At 43.2% G+C, this 13,684-nt stretch overlaps 1 protein-coding gene and 1 long non-coding RNA gene across 3 annotated transcripts; one reads left to right on the top strand and one right to left on the bottom strand.

Moving 5' to 3' along the window:
• The first annotated feature begins 5,465 nt into the window (after positions 1-5,465).
• On the top strand, positions 5,466-9,358 carry LOC118945271. The gene is made up of 2 exons (XR_005040367.1): positions 5,466-5,778; positions 6,659-9,358. It is a non-coding gene; the product is annotated as an uncharacterized LOC118945271 (long non-coding RNA).
• On the bottom strand, positions 8,406-12,551 carry LOC100136172 (prion-like protein). Of its 2 annotated transcripts, none has more exons than XM_021590207.2 (2): positions 12,413-12,551; positions 8,406-11,742 (listed from the first exon to the last, which is right to left on the bottom strand). In XM_021590207.2, the coding sequence occupies exons 1-2, from the start codon at positions 12,534-12,536 to the stop codon at positions 10,010-10,012; spliced, it is 1,857 nt and encodes a 618-aa protein (XP_021445882.2). In that variant the 5' UTR covers positions 12,537-12,551; the 3' UTR covers positions 8,406-10,009.
• Between the last annotated feature and the right edge of the window lie 1,133 nt (positions 12,552-13,684).

The following is a 13,684-nucleotide window of genomic DNA, read 5'->3' as shown; positions in this document are numbered from 1 at the left end:
ATTACAAACAGCTAGCAGCAAAGTAGATTGGTCACGAAAGTCAGAAAAGCAATAAAATGAATCGCTTACCTTTGATGATCTTCTTATATTTGCACTCACGAGACTCCCAGTTACACAATAAATGTTTGTTTTGTTCCATAAAGATTCTCTTTATATCCAAAAACCTCCATTTGGTAGGCTCGTTTTGTTTAGTAATCCACAGGCTTGTGCAGGTCGCGATGGGCAGACGAAAATTCCAAATAGTATCCGTAAAGTTCGTAGAAACATGTCAAACATTTTTTAGAATTAATTCTCAGGTTGTTTTTACAATAAATAATCGATAATGTTTCAACCGGACAGTAAACTTTTCAATACAAGAGAGAAAGAAAAGGTCTCGCTCCAGTGGCGCGCATATGAACAAATCTAAGGACATCTGGCTATCCACTGACGCGATGTGATCATTCTTGCAAATTTTTTCAGAATAAAAGCCTGAAACTATGTCTAAAGACTGCTCACACCATGTGGAAGCCATGGGGAAAGGAATCTGGTTGATATCCCTTTAAATGGAAGATTGCAATAGAACAGAGTAGTTTCAGAAAAACAGCACTTCCTGGTTGGATTTTCCTCAGGTTTTCGCCTACAATATCAGTTCTGTTATACCCACAGACAATATTTTGACAGTTTTGGAAACTTTAGAGTGTTTTCTATCCTAATCTGCCAATTATATGCATATTCTAGCTTCTGGGCCTGAGAAATAGGCAGTTTACTTTGGGAACGCTTTATATCGAAACATCAAAATACTTCCCCCTTGCTTCAAGAGGTTTAACAAACTCACTCCCTGAACTTTCTTCCAGACTCTCATCGCACATTGTTACAGAATGACGCCTCACCAAAGGGAAGTATCAAGGATTTGTTTTGTTTTTGTGTTGGAGGTGATGTCGGGTCCGGGTGTCAGGACCAAGGCAACCAAGGAGGTCTCAGTCGGCTCATCAGGCTCTCACTCCTCAGCCGGTTCGTCAGATTTCTGCGCCTCAGCCGAGGCGACCGGTACGCTTCTGATCACCGGGAGCTACTGTCACGTATGCTCTCGCTCCGGCGCTCTAGGTTGCCATGCTCCTGCGCCTCAGCTGGATCGACAGGTTCCTGCGCCTTTTTTATTTTTTTTTATTTCACCTTTATTTTACCAGGTAGGCAAGTTGAGAACAAGTTCTCATTTACAATTGCGACCTGGCCAAGATAAAGCAAAGCAGTTCGACACATACAACGACACAGAGTTACACATGGAGTAAAACAAACATACAGTCAATAATACAGTATAAACAAGTCTATATACGATGTGAGCAAATGAGGTGAGATAAGGGAGGTAAAGGCAAAAAGGCCATGGTGGCAAAGTAGATACAATATAGCAAGTAAAACACTGGAATGGTAGATTTGCAATGGGAGAATGTGCAAAGTAGAAATAAAAATAATGGGGGTGCAAAGGAGCAAAATAAATAAATAAATGAAATACAGTAGGGAAAGAGGTAGTTGTTTGGGCTAAATTATAGGTGGGCTATGTACAGGTGCAGTAATCTGTGAGCTGCTCTGACAGTTGGTGCTTAAAGCTAGTGAGGGAGATAAGTGTTTCCAGTTTCAGAGATTTTTGTAGTTCGTTCCAGTCATTGGCAGCAGAGAACTGGAAGGAGAGGCGGCCAAAGAAAGAATTGGTTTTGGGGGTGACTAGAGAGATATACCTGCTGGAGCGTGTGCTACAGGTGGGAGATGCAATGGTGACCAGCGAGCTGAGATAAGGGGGGACTTTACCTAGCAGGGTCTTGTAGATGACATGGAGCCAGTGGGTTTGGCGACGAGTATGAAGCGAGGGCCAGCCAACGAGAGCGTACAGGTCGCAATGGTGGGTAGTATATGGGGCTTTGGTGACAAAACGGATTGCACTGTGATAGACTGCATCCAATTTGTTGAGTAGGGTATTGGAGGCTATTTTGTAAATGACATCGCCAAAGTCGAGGATTGGTAGGATGGTCAGTTTTACAAGGGTATGTTTGGCAGCATGAGTGAAGGATGCTTTGTTGCGAAATAGGAAGCCAATTCTAGATTTAACTTTGGATTGGAGATGTTTGATATGGGTCTGGAAGGAGAGTTTACAGTCTAACCAGACACCTAAGTATTTGTAGTTGTCCACGTATTCTAAGTCGGAGCCGTCCAGAGTAGTAATGTTGGACAGGCGGGTAGGTACAGGTAGCGATCGGTTGAAGAGCATGCATTTAGTTTTACTTGTATTTAAGAGCAATTGGAGGCCACGGAAGGAGAGTTGTATGGCATTGAAGCTTGCCTGGAGGGTTGTTAACACAGTGTCCAAAGAAGGGCCAGAAGTATACAGAATGGTGTCGTCTGCGTAGAGGTGGATCAGAGACTCACCAGCAGCAAGAGCGACCTCATTGATGTATACAGAGAAGAGAGTCGGTCCGAGAATTTAACCCTGTGGCACCCCCATAGAGACTGCCAGAGGTCCGGACAGCAGACCCTCCGATTTGACACACTGAACTCTATCAGAGAAGTAGTTGGTGAACCAGGCGAGGCAATCATTTGAGAAACCAAGGCTGTCGAGTCTGCCAATGAGGATGTGGTGATTGACAGAGTCGAAAGCCTTGGCCAGATCAATGAATACGGCTGCACAGTAATGTTTCTTATCGATGGCTGTTAAGATATCATTTAGGACCTTGAGCGTGGCTGAGGTGCACCCATGACCAGCTCTGAAACCAGATTGCATAGCAGAGAAGGTATGGTGAGATTCGAAATGGTCGATAATCTGTTTGTTGACTTGGCTTTCGAAGACCTTAGAAAGGCATGGTAGGATAGATATAGGTCTGTAGCAGTTTGGGTCAAGAGTGTCACCCCCTTTGAAGAGGGGGATGACCGCAGCTGCTTTCCAATCTTTGGGAATCTCAGACGACACGAAAGAGAGGTTGAACAGGCTAGTAATAGGGGTGGCAACAATTTTGGCAGATAATTTTAGAAAGAAAGGGTCCAGATTGTCTAGCCCGGCTGATTTGTAGGGGTCCAGATTTTGCAGCTCATTCAGAACATCAGCTGAGCAGATTTGGGAGAAGGAGAAATGGGGAAGGCTTGGGCGAGTTGTTGTGGGGGGTGCAGTGCTGTTGACCGGGGTAGGAGTAGCCAGGTGGAAAGCATGGCCAGCCGTAGAAAAATGCTTATTGAAATTCTCAATTATGGTGGATTTATCAGTGGTGACAGTGTTTCCTATCTTCAGTGCAGTGGGCAGCTGGGAGGAGGGGTTCTTATTCTCCATGGACTTTACAGTGTCCCAGAACTTTTTTGAGTTAGTGTTGCAGTGGTGTCCGCTCCTGATCCTCGGGATTGTCATCTTGGTCGTCAATCAACGACGATCCCGAGGATCAGGATGGAGCCGCACGTCAGGGAGGGTGTACTGTCACGTGTGCTCCCTCTCCGGCCTCTAGGTCACCAGGCTGCTCGTTAAGGTGCACACCTGTCACCATCGTTACAGGCATTAGCGCAATATGACACTCACCTGGACTCCATCACCTCCTCCACCTCCTTTACCTGCCCTGTATATGTCACTCCCCTTGGTTCCTTCACCAGGCATCATTGTTTCTGTTTTAGTTTCATGTCTGTGCATTGTTCATGTTTCTTGTTTTGGATTATGTTGCCTTTTTTCATTAACTACCTCACTCCCTGAACTTGCTTTCCGACTCTCAGCGCACATCGTTACAAACCTCCCCGTCTCTTGTCATGAGCCGTCAGGTTGTTACCGAGAACCACATACCGGATTTTTAACAGGGTCGTTAGCATTAGAAAAAAATACAATTTCTTGCCCAGACGTAGCTCAATATCTAGGCATCGGATAAGAACGAGACTACAGCATCCATAAAGTGACCATTAGACTTGCCACCTTTCGGACTGAATACTTCTGTAGGGGCAACAGTTTTGATTAAATAAAAAACGAATTGCTCTCACATGCTAATTTCTGTCCATTAAGAACCAACAATGTGCTACCTTTTTGTATAATTTCTGACAATGCTAACATCTTTTCAGCCGACTCTAAGAGTTCTAAACAGGACCAAAGCATTTGGGTTGTGCAGCAATAGCACTGGTAGCTAGCTAACACCAGTCGGATGAGAGGCAAGCTACAAGCTAACTATATTTTGCTATGGAAGGTTTTTCACATGGCTGAAGTCATCTGTGTAAACTGTTGGCCTTGACTCTTAAGTGTAATCAGAGCACAAGCAAGTAAGATAGTGAATGTCATTGGCTGCTATAGCCAGCTAGCTACAAACCAACAAGGCTGAAACATTAGCTGTACGGACAGATCGCGATGCACAACTCAATGTTGACAATATCTCCAACATTCTTCCACAAAGCACAGCTAACTAAGTTCACATTTTGGGAAATGTGTGCTGAATGATTAACACAGTGTCAAGTTACTGCTGTGTACCGGAGTCCTCCTAGCTAGCTATCTAGCACACAGTGTCCATCAACCCTGCCTGCTGAACACCTTCCCTTGCCATTGTCATAAGAACTGTGGGAAAGTTGGTTGGTGCAAAGGACAATGTCTACCAGTGGCTATCGTTAGCTAGCTACCTATACCGCTTGCTGTGCACCAGAGTCCTAGCCAGCAACCAGTGTCCTTTCCCCACACCTGCCCTCATTAACAGAACTGAGGGAAGCCTGACATGAGGGTCATAGGAAACCATTGACCGTTGTCCCTAGCTACCGGTGTTGTTGCCCCTGCCTCTTCTGTGGAGTTTATCAGTAGCAACTGCATACATTTTCATACTTTTTTGTACTGGTCCTTCGTGGGAATCAAACCCACAACCCTGGTGTTGCAAGCACCATGCTCTACCAACTGAGCCACACGGGATGTTGGCACCCAACAATATAGCGCATTACCGCCACCTACTGCACTGGAACACTCATGAATTTTCTGTTGCCATTTGTCATTATTGTGTATTTTTACTTTACTTGTATTACTGTGTTATACTGTATTATAATGTTGCAGAATAATTTTGCATAATCACCTTCCGGTGTAAAACTACATTTTAAGTGAGAAGTAGGCACTGGTCTGAAGCTGGAAAAGAGAGGAATTTGGACACCAATTATTTTATCTCAAAGACATGTATTGCTAAATAAAAAAGGTTTAAGTAAATACATACAGGCATCACATTACTACAAGACAAAACAGATCACTCAATCAAGCATGGTGGCTTGTTTTCATATAACAAAAAAAACCTGAAAGGGTAGTGGAATGGGATTAGTGTTGTCACAACTCCGACCGAAGGTGGCTCCCCTTCCCGTTCGGGTGGCGCTCGGCTGTCGTCGTCGCCGGCCTACTAGCTGCCACTGATTATTTCCTCCCCCTCCTTATGTGTTTATTGAGTGCACCTGTTTTGAGTTGGGTATAATTAGTGAGGCTTTATTAGTCAGCCGGCCCGGCCCGCCTGGTTCCTTGTGCGGGATTAATTATTGTGACCTTCTGTTTTGTGTAAACTTGTGTGCACGTCTGTGGGTTACGTGTTTCCCCATTTCGTGGGTTTTGCTGGACAGTTTAAGTCCCCCTGTTTGGGGCGTTTGTTTTGTTATACGCCCTGTGTTTTCGTGGGGTTGGCTTATGTTCGCCGTTTTTTGTGCATTAAAGTAGCACTCCCCTGAACTCTCTGCTTCCTGCGCCTGACTTCTCACCCACTACACTCAGAACGTTACAAGTGTCGTGTATGAAGAATCCAATACTTTAACTTGTCTGGGGTACAAATGTTTGAGAAGGTTTGAATCCTAAGCAACCTGCATACACATTGTTTGAATTAATAGACCAACATAGCTACTGTAGTAGGTCAAAGCTGTGTGCTGAAAACCCTTTGTAGAGCACAAAATTGTGTTTTTAATACACACATTGTGATGGAAACTCAAAACAGACTTAATATATTTTAAACGTTAGCATGGCTAGGATTAGTGTGTGCACTTACAAATTAAAAAAGGTCAGCACGCACATGAATATGATTTGCAATTGAAGCTTCTATTTAATATGATTGGCAATCGAAGCTTCAATTGCAAATCATGTTCAAATGAGTTCTGGCCTTTTGCCATTTTTTATATGATTGATACATTTGTTCCAAGCACCCACATTACTTGTTTATTCAAGAGGATTTAGAGTTGAGCATCTTCTCTGTCTTTACTTAGGGTGTACTTACCTCTACATTTTTCATTAGTCAAAATACTCTTTCTTAACCTGTTGATTGGAACTGGGCAAAGAGGTCACTTGTATAGTAGTGTTGGTGTTGGCAGAACATAGGGCATGTTCTAGACCTCACATTGGATGAGGTGCCATTTATTGTCTTGCTTGTTTGGGGTGTGTAATCCTCGGCTTTAATGCCTGTCTGAATAACATAGATTACAATGGACTTGATGGATGGTCTCTGTGGTGCTGAGTTTGTTTTGGTTCCCAACAGCTATAGTACATTGAATTGAGCTGTGCATTACTACTGTTCCTGTGCCTTCATCTCATTCAGAAGATACAATTGACAAAACTCCAAAGGAAATACAGTATATTCGAATGTTTACCTGGGATGATTTTCTAACACTTGAACAATACACTGTGCTCATATTTGCTTACATAACATTTTACCAGTGTATTTTGTCTTTGCAGGAATCTCAAGTCATGATTGGCCAGCAGCAGCTTCTCCTCCTGTGGGCATGGACGTTGCTGGTGGCAGCGCTGTACCCAGGTGCCCTATGCAAACGTGAGGTGGATTCAGGAGCTGGGGTAAGAATGTACAGGGATTTTTTTTAACCTTTATTTAACTCGGCAGGTCAGTTAAGAACAAATTCTTATTTTCAATGACGGCCTATCAAAAGGCAGAAGGCCATCTGCGGGGACGTGGACTGGGATTAAAAATACATTTCATTAAAATATAGGACAAAACACAGATCACGACAAGAGAGACAACACAACTCTACATAAAGAGAGACCTAAGACAACAACATCAGCAGCACAACATGGTAGCAAAACATGAGGCAAATCGCCCACCTCCAAGAGCGGTGGCTCCTCCAGACAGGGGCTGAAGATGGCAGGGGCAGCAGCCGCCGGGGCACTGGGTGGGGCTGCCATTGAATACGGGCTGGGGTCACTCGGTAGGCCAAGACATGGCTACGGGGGGCGTGGGTATGGCTACGACGCATTCTCGTCTGAGGAGGACCAGAGATTCTACAATCCTGGCGCCGCTACAGAAACGCTGCTGGCCCCGGACATGGCCCCATGAGTAACATCCTCCTCACACTGGGATCAATGGTACCATTCTTTTTTGGGGACTGGATAAGGGGAATCTGGTCATAGAATCTACTTCCTGGGAAATTATTTATCTGAATTACTGGTCCGAAAGACCAGTGAGTGGACTTCAAAACTATTTTAAATAAGTCCTGATCTTGTTGTCCTTTGGCATAGGCCCACCACCACCTTTACAAAGCTATACTCATTGGAACGTCATTACGGATGGGGGCTCCTATCTTATTGTGTTGTAAAATCATGTGTCACTTGTTACTGTCAAAATGGACTGTGCTAGATCCTTTTTCAGCTTCATCCACTGTAATAACTGGATGAACTAAGGTAGGAGGCTGCAAACAATACATGTTCCTATTAACATCTACTTTGCTGTGATTTTGCTAATGTTATTACTCATATTTGGCCATGGCAATAAATGTGTGATTATTCACTAGCTTTTATATCTGCTAATAGCAAACATTTGTTTTTGTAACCCATATTAAAGTAATATCAACCAATTTAATATTATTTTCTATGGATTTGGTAATATGGGATTCTTCATAATACTTGCATTACCTACTCTGGTCCACTAATAAAATATATATTTGTGTGTGTGTGTCACGCCCTGACCTTAGAGAGCCGTTTTATTTCTCTATTTGGTTAGGTCAGAGTGTGATTTAGGGTGGGCATTCTATGTTTGTTTCTATGTTTTGGCCGGGTATGGTTCTCAATCAGGGACAAATGTCTATCGTTGTCTCTGATTGGTAATCATACTTAGGCAGCCTTTTTTCCTTTTGGTGGTTGTGGGTAGTTGTCTTCGTTTGTGCATGTAAAGCCTTACGGAACTTCACGGTCGTTTTTTGTTGTATTATTGTTTTGTTGGCGACATTTGCAAAATAAAGAAAAATGTACACTCACCACGCTGCACCTTGGTCCATTCCATACGACGATCGTGACAGTGTGTGTTGCTTTATTACGTTCATTATGATGCATGTGACAGTTAAGTTCAGGACCATATAGAGACAACATCGATAAGTAAAGGGGAGCAGTAAATATGAAATAAAAAGTGTTTCCCCTCTACATTTGGATTCAAATAAATAATAAAAGAATGTAAGGAAAACTCACAACATAGTACTTTCAAATATAAGCCTTGTGTACAAGGCTTCTGCGAAGAGAAAACATTATTTTATTTTTAAAGTATCCCAGAAACACAAAAACTGGTTTTGATTTAATAATAGGGCCTTAGTTCACAAAAAAATACATGTTTTTGTGTATGAGATGAGTTGAGATCTTTGTGTTCTGATGTAAAGATAGCTTAAGGATCATTTAATAGACAGTAACGGGAATTGTAATGCTGCCAACTTGCAGGCAGAAACCCTGTCTGTTCGATTTTCTCACACTGTAGTGACTGTTCTGTAACAATTTCCCTTGAGGCAATTAGACTCCTAGCAACAGATGTGTCTCTAAAAGCTTCAATGTGCTCTGTGAGATTGTCACTGTAACTGCCCTCATGTTTTCTAAGAGAGAATGGCTGATCATGTGATATATTTAGTTTTTATTCATCCTGTACCTTGAAAATGGAAGAAGACTTTTGCGATATTTAAATGCCAAGTAATATTCACCATTTAGTTCTAGCATGGCAAAGGGGTTATTTTAAATTTCCAAAACACATTAAACCAATGTGTGTTTTATGTTCATCACTAAATACATGCTTGGGAAAAAAGGAAAAGAAGAGTCGTTTATATCCATTCGGCAAGATAAATAAGTGCACTTCTGATAACCAGGGGACAGGAGGAAATGGAGAGGGAGACTAGATGGGGAGGTAGAGAGGTATGGGACAAGAGAGAACTAAAGAAAAATAGGAACAGGCAACTTTTAAAACCAATTGCTGAAGACCACATAAGATGGACTCTTTACAGTACAAATATAAATATCACAGTAGAGTATAATGTACTGTTTAGTTCACCAAAAAATTATTCTGAGCAAATTGATTTCAAGCTAATATCTGGCATACAGGCGACAATGCTTTATGTACTTCATAAACCACACTGGCAAAGACACTGAATACCCAGAGTCAGATGATAGTTGCCTCATCACATAATAACACATAAGAGTTTACAATTGGCAAAAAAATTAAATTGGTTAGTGCCTACAACCTGATAAATATCCAGAGTCAATAGTCAATAGTAAGCTTTATACTATATGTACTTGTAGTGTTTGTGTGTTAGTGTTTTATACAGAGATATCGTAATAGATGCAGAGATACAATATTAAAGCATCATGCATTTGCCATGACCTGAACAAATTAGTGTTTTGCAGAACAAAATACAGTGATCAACACAGTATTCTACCAGAAACTGCTCTGAAAAAAAATGCAATGAAAAAAAATGTGCAATAGAAACGAAGTCTAGAAGTACTACAGCGAAGATCCAAATTGACAGATCAGTGCAAATGTTAGAGACACAAATGAGATGGGCCAATAGACAAACAGTAAAACTATGTTGAAGCTCAAATGGCACCATAAAATGTGGAGGAAATGGACCTTATCGTGCACCTGTGTCCCTGGAAGTTATTTTCCACTTGCTTCCTTACCATCATGACCACTGATAAGTGAAAGTACTGGTTATATCTCCACCTTACTTAATTAACCTATCCGTACAAGATATCAGTGGCATGATGAGAAAGGGGGACTATGAAATTAAGCTATTCCAGACGACTGTGACACACCTACTATATGTCTCAGTGTAGTAGAAGAGTGCTGCTCAGGACCATGAGGAGACTGGTTATCAGCTGTAGCAGCCCCTGACCGAGGGGGTTGCTGCGACTGTTCAGATTTTTGTTGTTGTTGTTGTTGTTGCCGCTGCTGCGTTCGGCTGTCTGCTTCTCTAGGAAGCGCTCTGAGTGGTTTATGTACAGCTCCACACACTTCCGGTTCTTCAGCTGCTCCACCAATGCAGGGTAACCAATCTCTTCAATGCTCACTGTGGGGCCATCAGCCTCTTCCTTACCCTCTCCAGCTATCTCGCCAGGGGCAGGGGTGAGAGGCTTCACTTTGTCTGTCCCCTCCTGGTTGCTAGCTGGACTGCTGTTCCCCACCTCAGGAGTGATGGGCATGCTCTGGCTGTTGGCTCCCTGAGGGTTGTTCTTCTGGTTGTTAGGTGTGGCCTGGGAGTCTCTGCCCTGGTCCTGCAGAAGGTCATTCCTCTTCATGCAGGTATCCATGAAGCTGTCGTAGGACTCTGCCCGTGGAGGTACTTTGTAGGTGTAGTCCCGGCCATAGTCGTTTTCGTCTGTGGAGCGTTCGCCGTATTTTTTGTACATGTAGTTGTTGTAGGACTGCTCTTCCTGAGGGTTGCGGAAGTTGACGTTTGGACGAGGGAAACGCCCAAGGCCATAGCCAATCGCCATCCCTGCCACGGCCCCAACCCCTGCAGCCATAAAAGCCTTCTTAGCAAACCCCTTGGACTGAGTAGAGGGGTACTGCCCCATTCCCTGAACTGAACGTGAGAAGGGAGAGCCACCTCCCATACCTCCGTGCCCACCTCCATAACCATAGCCTCCACCATAGCGGGGACTGAGGATCTTATTGTTTGGGTTCCAGTTGGGTTGGTAACCTCCTCCCATCCCTCCACCAGGGTGGCCCCCTGCCTGCCCCCAGCCAGTATTTCCCCCTCTTACTGGGTAACCTCCAGCAGGGTAACCTCCGGCTGGGTATCCCGGATTGACTCCTCCTCTCCCTGGGTTCTGATTGGGGTAGCCTCCTGCTGCAGGATAACCACCCGCGGCGGGGTAACCTCCAGCTGCTGGGTTCTGGTTAGGATATCCCCCAGGATTTGCCCGGCCTGGATACTGCTGGTTGGGATAGCCACCTGCTGCAGGATAGCCACCAGCGGCTGGGTAACCTCCAGCTGCAGGGTTCTGGTTTGGATATCCCCCAGGATTGGCTCTGCCTGGATACTGCTGGTTGGGATAACCACCTGCTGCAGGATAGCCACCAGCGGCTGGGTAACCTCCAGCTGCAGGATTCTGGTTTGGATATCCCCCAGGATTGGCTCTGCCTGGATACTGCTGGTTGGGGTAGCCACCTGCAGCAGGATAGCCACCAGCAGCAGGGTTTTGGTTAGGATATCCTCCTTGGTTGGTTCCCCGGCCTGGATACTGCTGGTTGGGGTTTCCACCTGCTGCAGGGTATCCACCGGCTGGGTTCTGATTCTGATTGGTACCTCTCCCTGGATAACTACCTCCTGCTGGGTACGGGTTGGGGTTCCTATTGGGGCTTTGGGGTTGTCTAGGGTAGCTTCCCGTCTGTGTGTTTGATGTTTTCGACGGCTTTTTTTCTGTGCCCCTGTTGCTGGATGATGTCTTTTTGCTGCTGCTGCTGCCACTTCTCTTGGCCCATGTAGAGTCAGTATGAAGCAGAACCAGGAGGACAAGAGACACCAGGGCCAGCTCACACAGCTTTCCCATGATGACTGCCCTGGGGGAAAAATATGGTGATGTCATTAACAGTAAGTACTTGGACTTGGTCCAATCGTTTTTCTGAAGCCTCATCTAATTATTCCTGTTTACTTAAATCTGAGCTAACCCTCTCATGTCACTGACACTCCTGTCACGGACTGTAGAATTTATTTGCTTAATTCGTTTTCTGGATATCAAGTATAAGCCAACGCCTACCATATTATGTTCTGGAAGATTATTCTTAAAAGTAGCCTAACAGAAAATAAATGTAACATAATATTATTAGGGATAAGATTGTCCCTGAATGTTCAATACGCTGTATAGAATTCCAGAAAATTCCAGCAGTTAGTCCTATATTGTGTAGCTTTTATTTAGGCCAATCAGTAAACTAAACATAATAAAGAAAATAGGCTACCACGGTGGAATAAAAGACAACACATATCCAGGGGCAGCTTGGATGTTTTATGAAAAATAAAATATGACATAGGCTACATATAACTAGACGTGATGGCAAATTAGGCTATATGCGCAGTTCTATTTTTCAGAACCGGACCCGTTATTCGCATAAATGTAATGGTCTTATTCAATAAAATGGCGCTCTAGCACTCTCACGCAGAACAGCCCGGGCTGTATGGCCACCTGATACCCCTTTACAACTAATGTGAATATCGTAAAATAACCTACCGTTGGAGATTCGAGACGATTTTGTTCCTGTAGAAAGGTTGTATTTTTCATCCGTTTCTCTGTTATGGTTCTGTGTCGTTCGCTCACTGCTTTCATTCGGAGGGGAGGGGTTCCTATTTATCATGGATCACCGAACATGAGTGACGTAGCCAGGCTAGCCTCTCATCATAGCAATCCTAGCTAAAACACCACATTTTCTTACCTTACAAAAATAAATTGAACTATATTTTAAGACAATTAAATACTCTACCAACAAAAAAGCTGTTAGAATTACAAATGTGTGTATGTCCCTTAAAGTCCTTGTGTAATGTGATATTGTACCCCCTAGCCCAATTGTCCTTTGTATATACTTGTGTTCCCCCATTTACTTTTGTATTGGTTTGTTAATCATATAATATATTTTCACGTTTTTTGTCACGTGTACTCGTAGCCTACAGTGAAATGCCTTTCTTGCTTGCTCTTTCCCAGCAATTCAGTACTAACGTTACTATAAAATATAAATAAACAAGTCAATTAGAACAAAAACACACGAGATAGAAATAAGAACACGAGAAAGTAAGTAAGCCATAGATAGGCTATACAGGATAACGCATTCTGTATATAACACATTCTGTCCCTGTAATAAGCTATTTCATTAATACTTTATTTTGTCCAAATTTAGGCTAGGCTAATCAATCGATTTGAAATTGAACGCTTGTAATGGGAATTTATGCGCAAATCCCATTCACTTCCAATGGATGATTCAGCTCAAATCCAATGGATTTAACCATTTTAATGTTAACTTCTAGGGATGTTTAAATCAATCATACTACGTGTAAAGCCTTAAAAACATTACATTTAAAGCAGGTTGTGCTACACTTTTTCCACCTACACCAACTACTGCTATTAACGTTACTCATTGTCCACACTCAGGGCCTTTCCGTAGGCCTGCTACTGTATCGTGTATGTGTGTCATACAACCTGAAGTAATGGAAAATCATAATTTTCAACTGCTTTGGGATATAATTGCTTGGATAACCTTATTTACTATTATGTATTGATTTACTTTTCACTTTTTATGTGCTGCGCACTGAACAGAACGGGATAATTATCACTGAATTATCACAGTGAATTATTGTAACGTTTGTTTATGTGTCAATTAAACACGTAAGGGGTGGGTTGCCAACTGGCGATTTGACACGGAAATAAAATGTAATTTATTCATTCACAGTAGAACCCAATACAACTGCGTATGGTTCTTTCTGTGGCCTCATTGTCTAGGTTGTGGACACC

The sequence above is a fragment of the Oncorhynchus mykiss genome, chromosome Y (assembly GCF_013265735.2).
Source record: "Oncorhynchus mykiss isolate Arlee chromosome Y, USDA_OmykA_1.1, whole genome shotgun sequence".
Classification (NCBI taxonomy): Eukaryota; Metazoa; Chordata; class Actinopteri; order Salmoniformes; family Salmonidae; genus Oncorhynchus; species Oncorhynchus mykiss.
The sequence above is the reverse complement of the archived record's forward strand: the minus strand, read 5'-3'. Positions and strand labels throughout refer to the sequence as shown.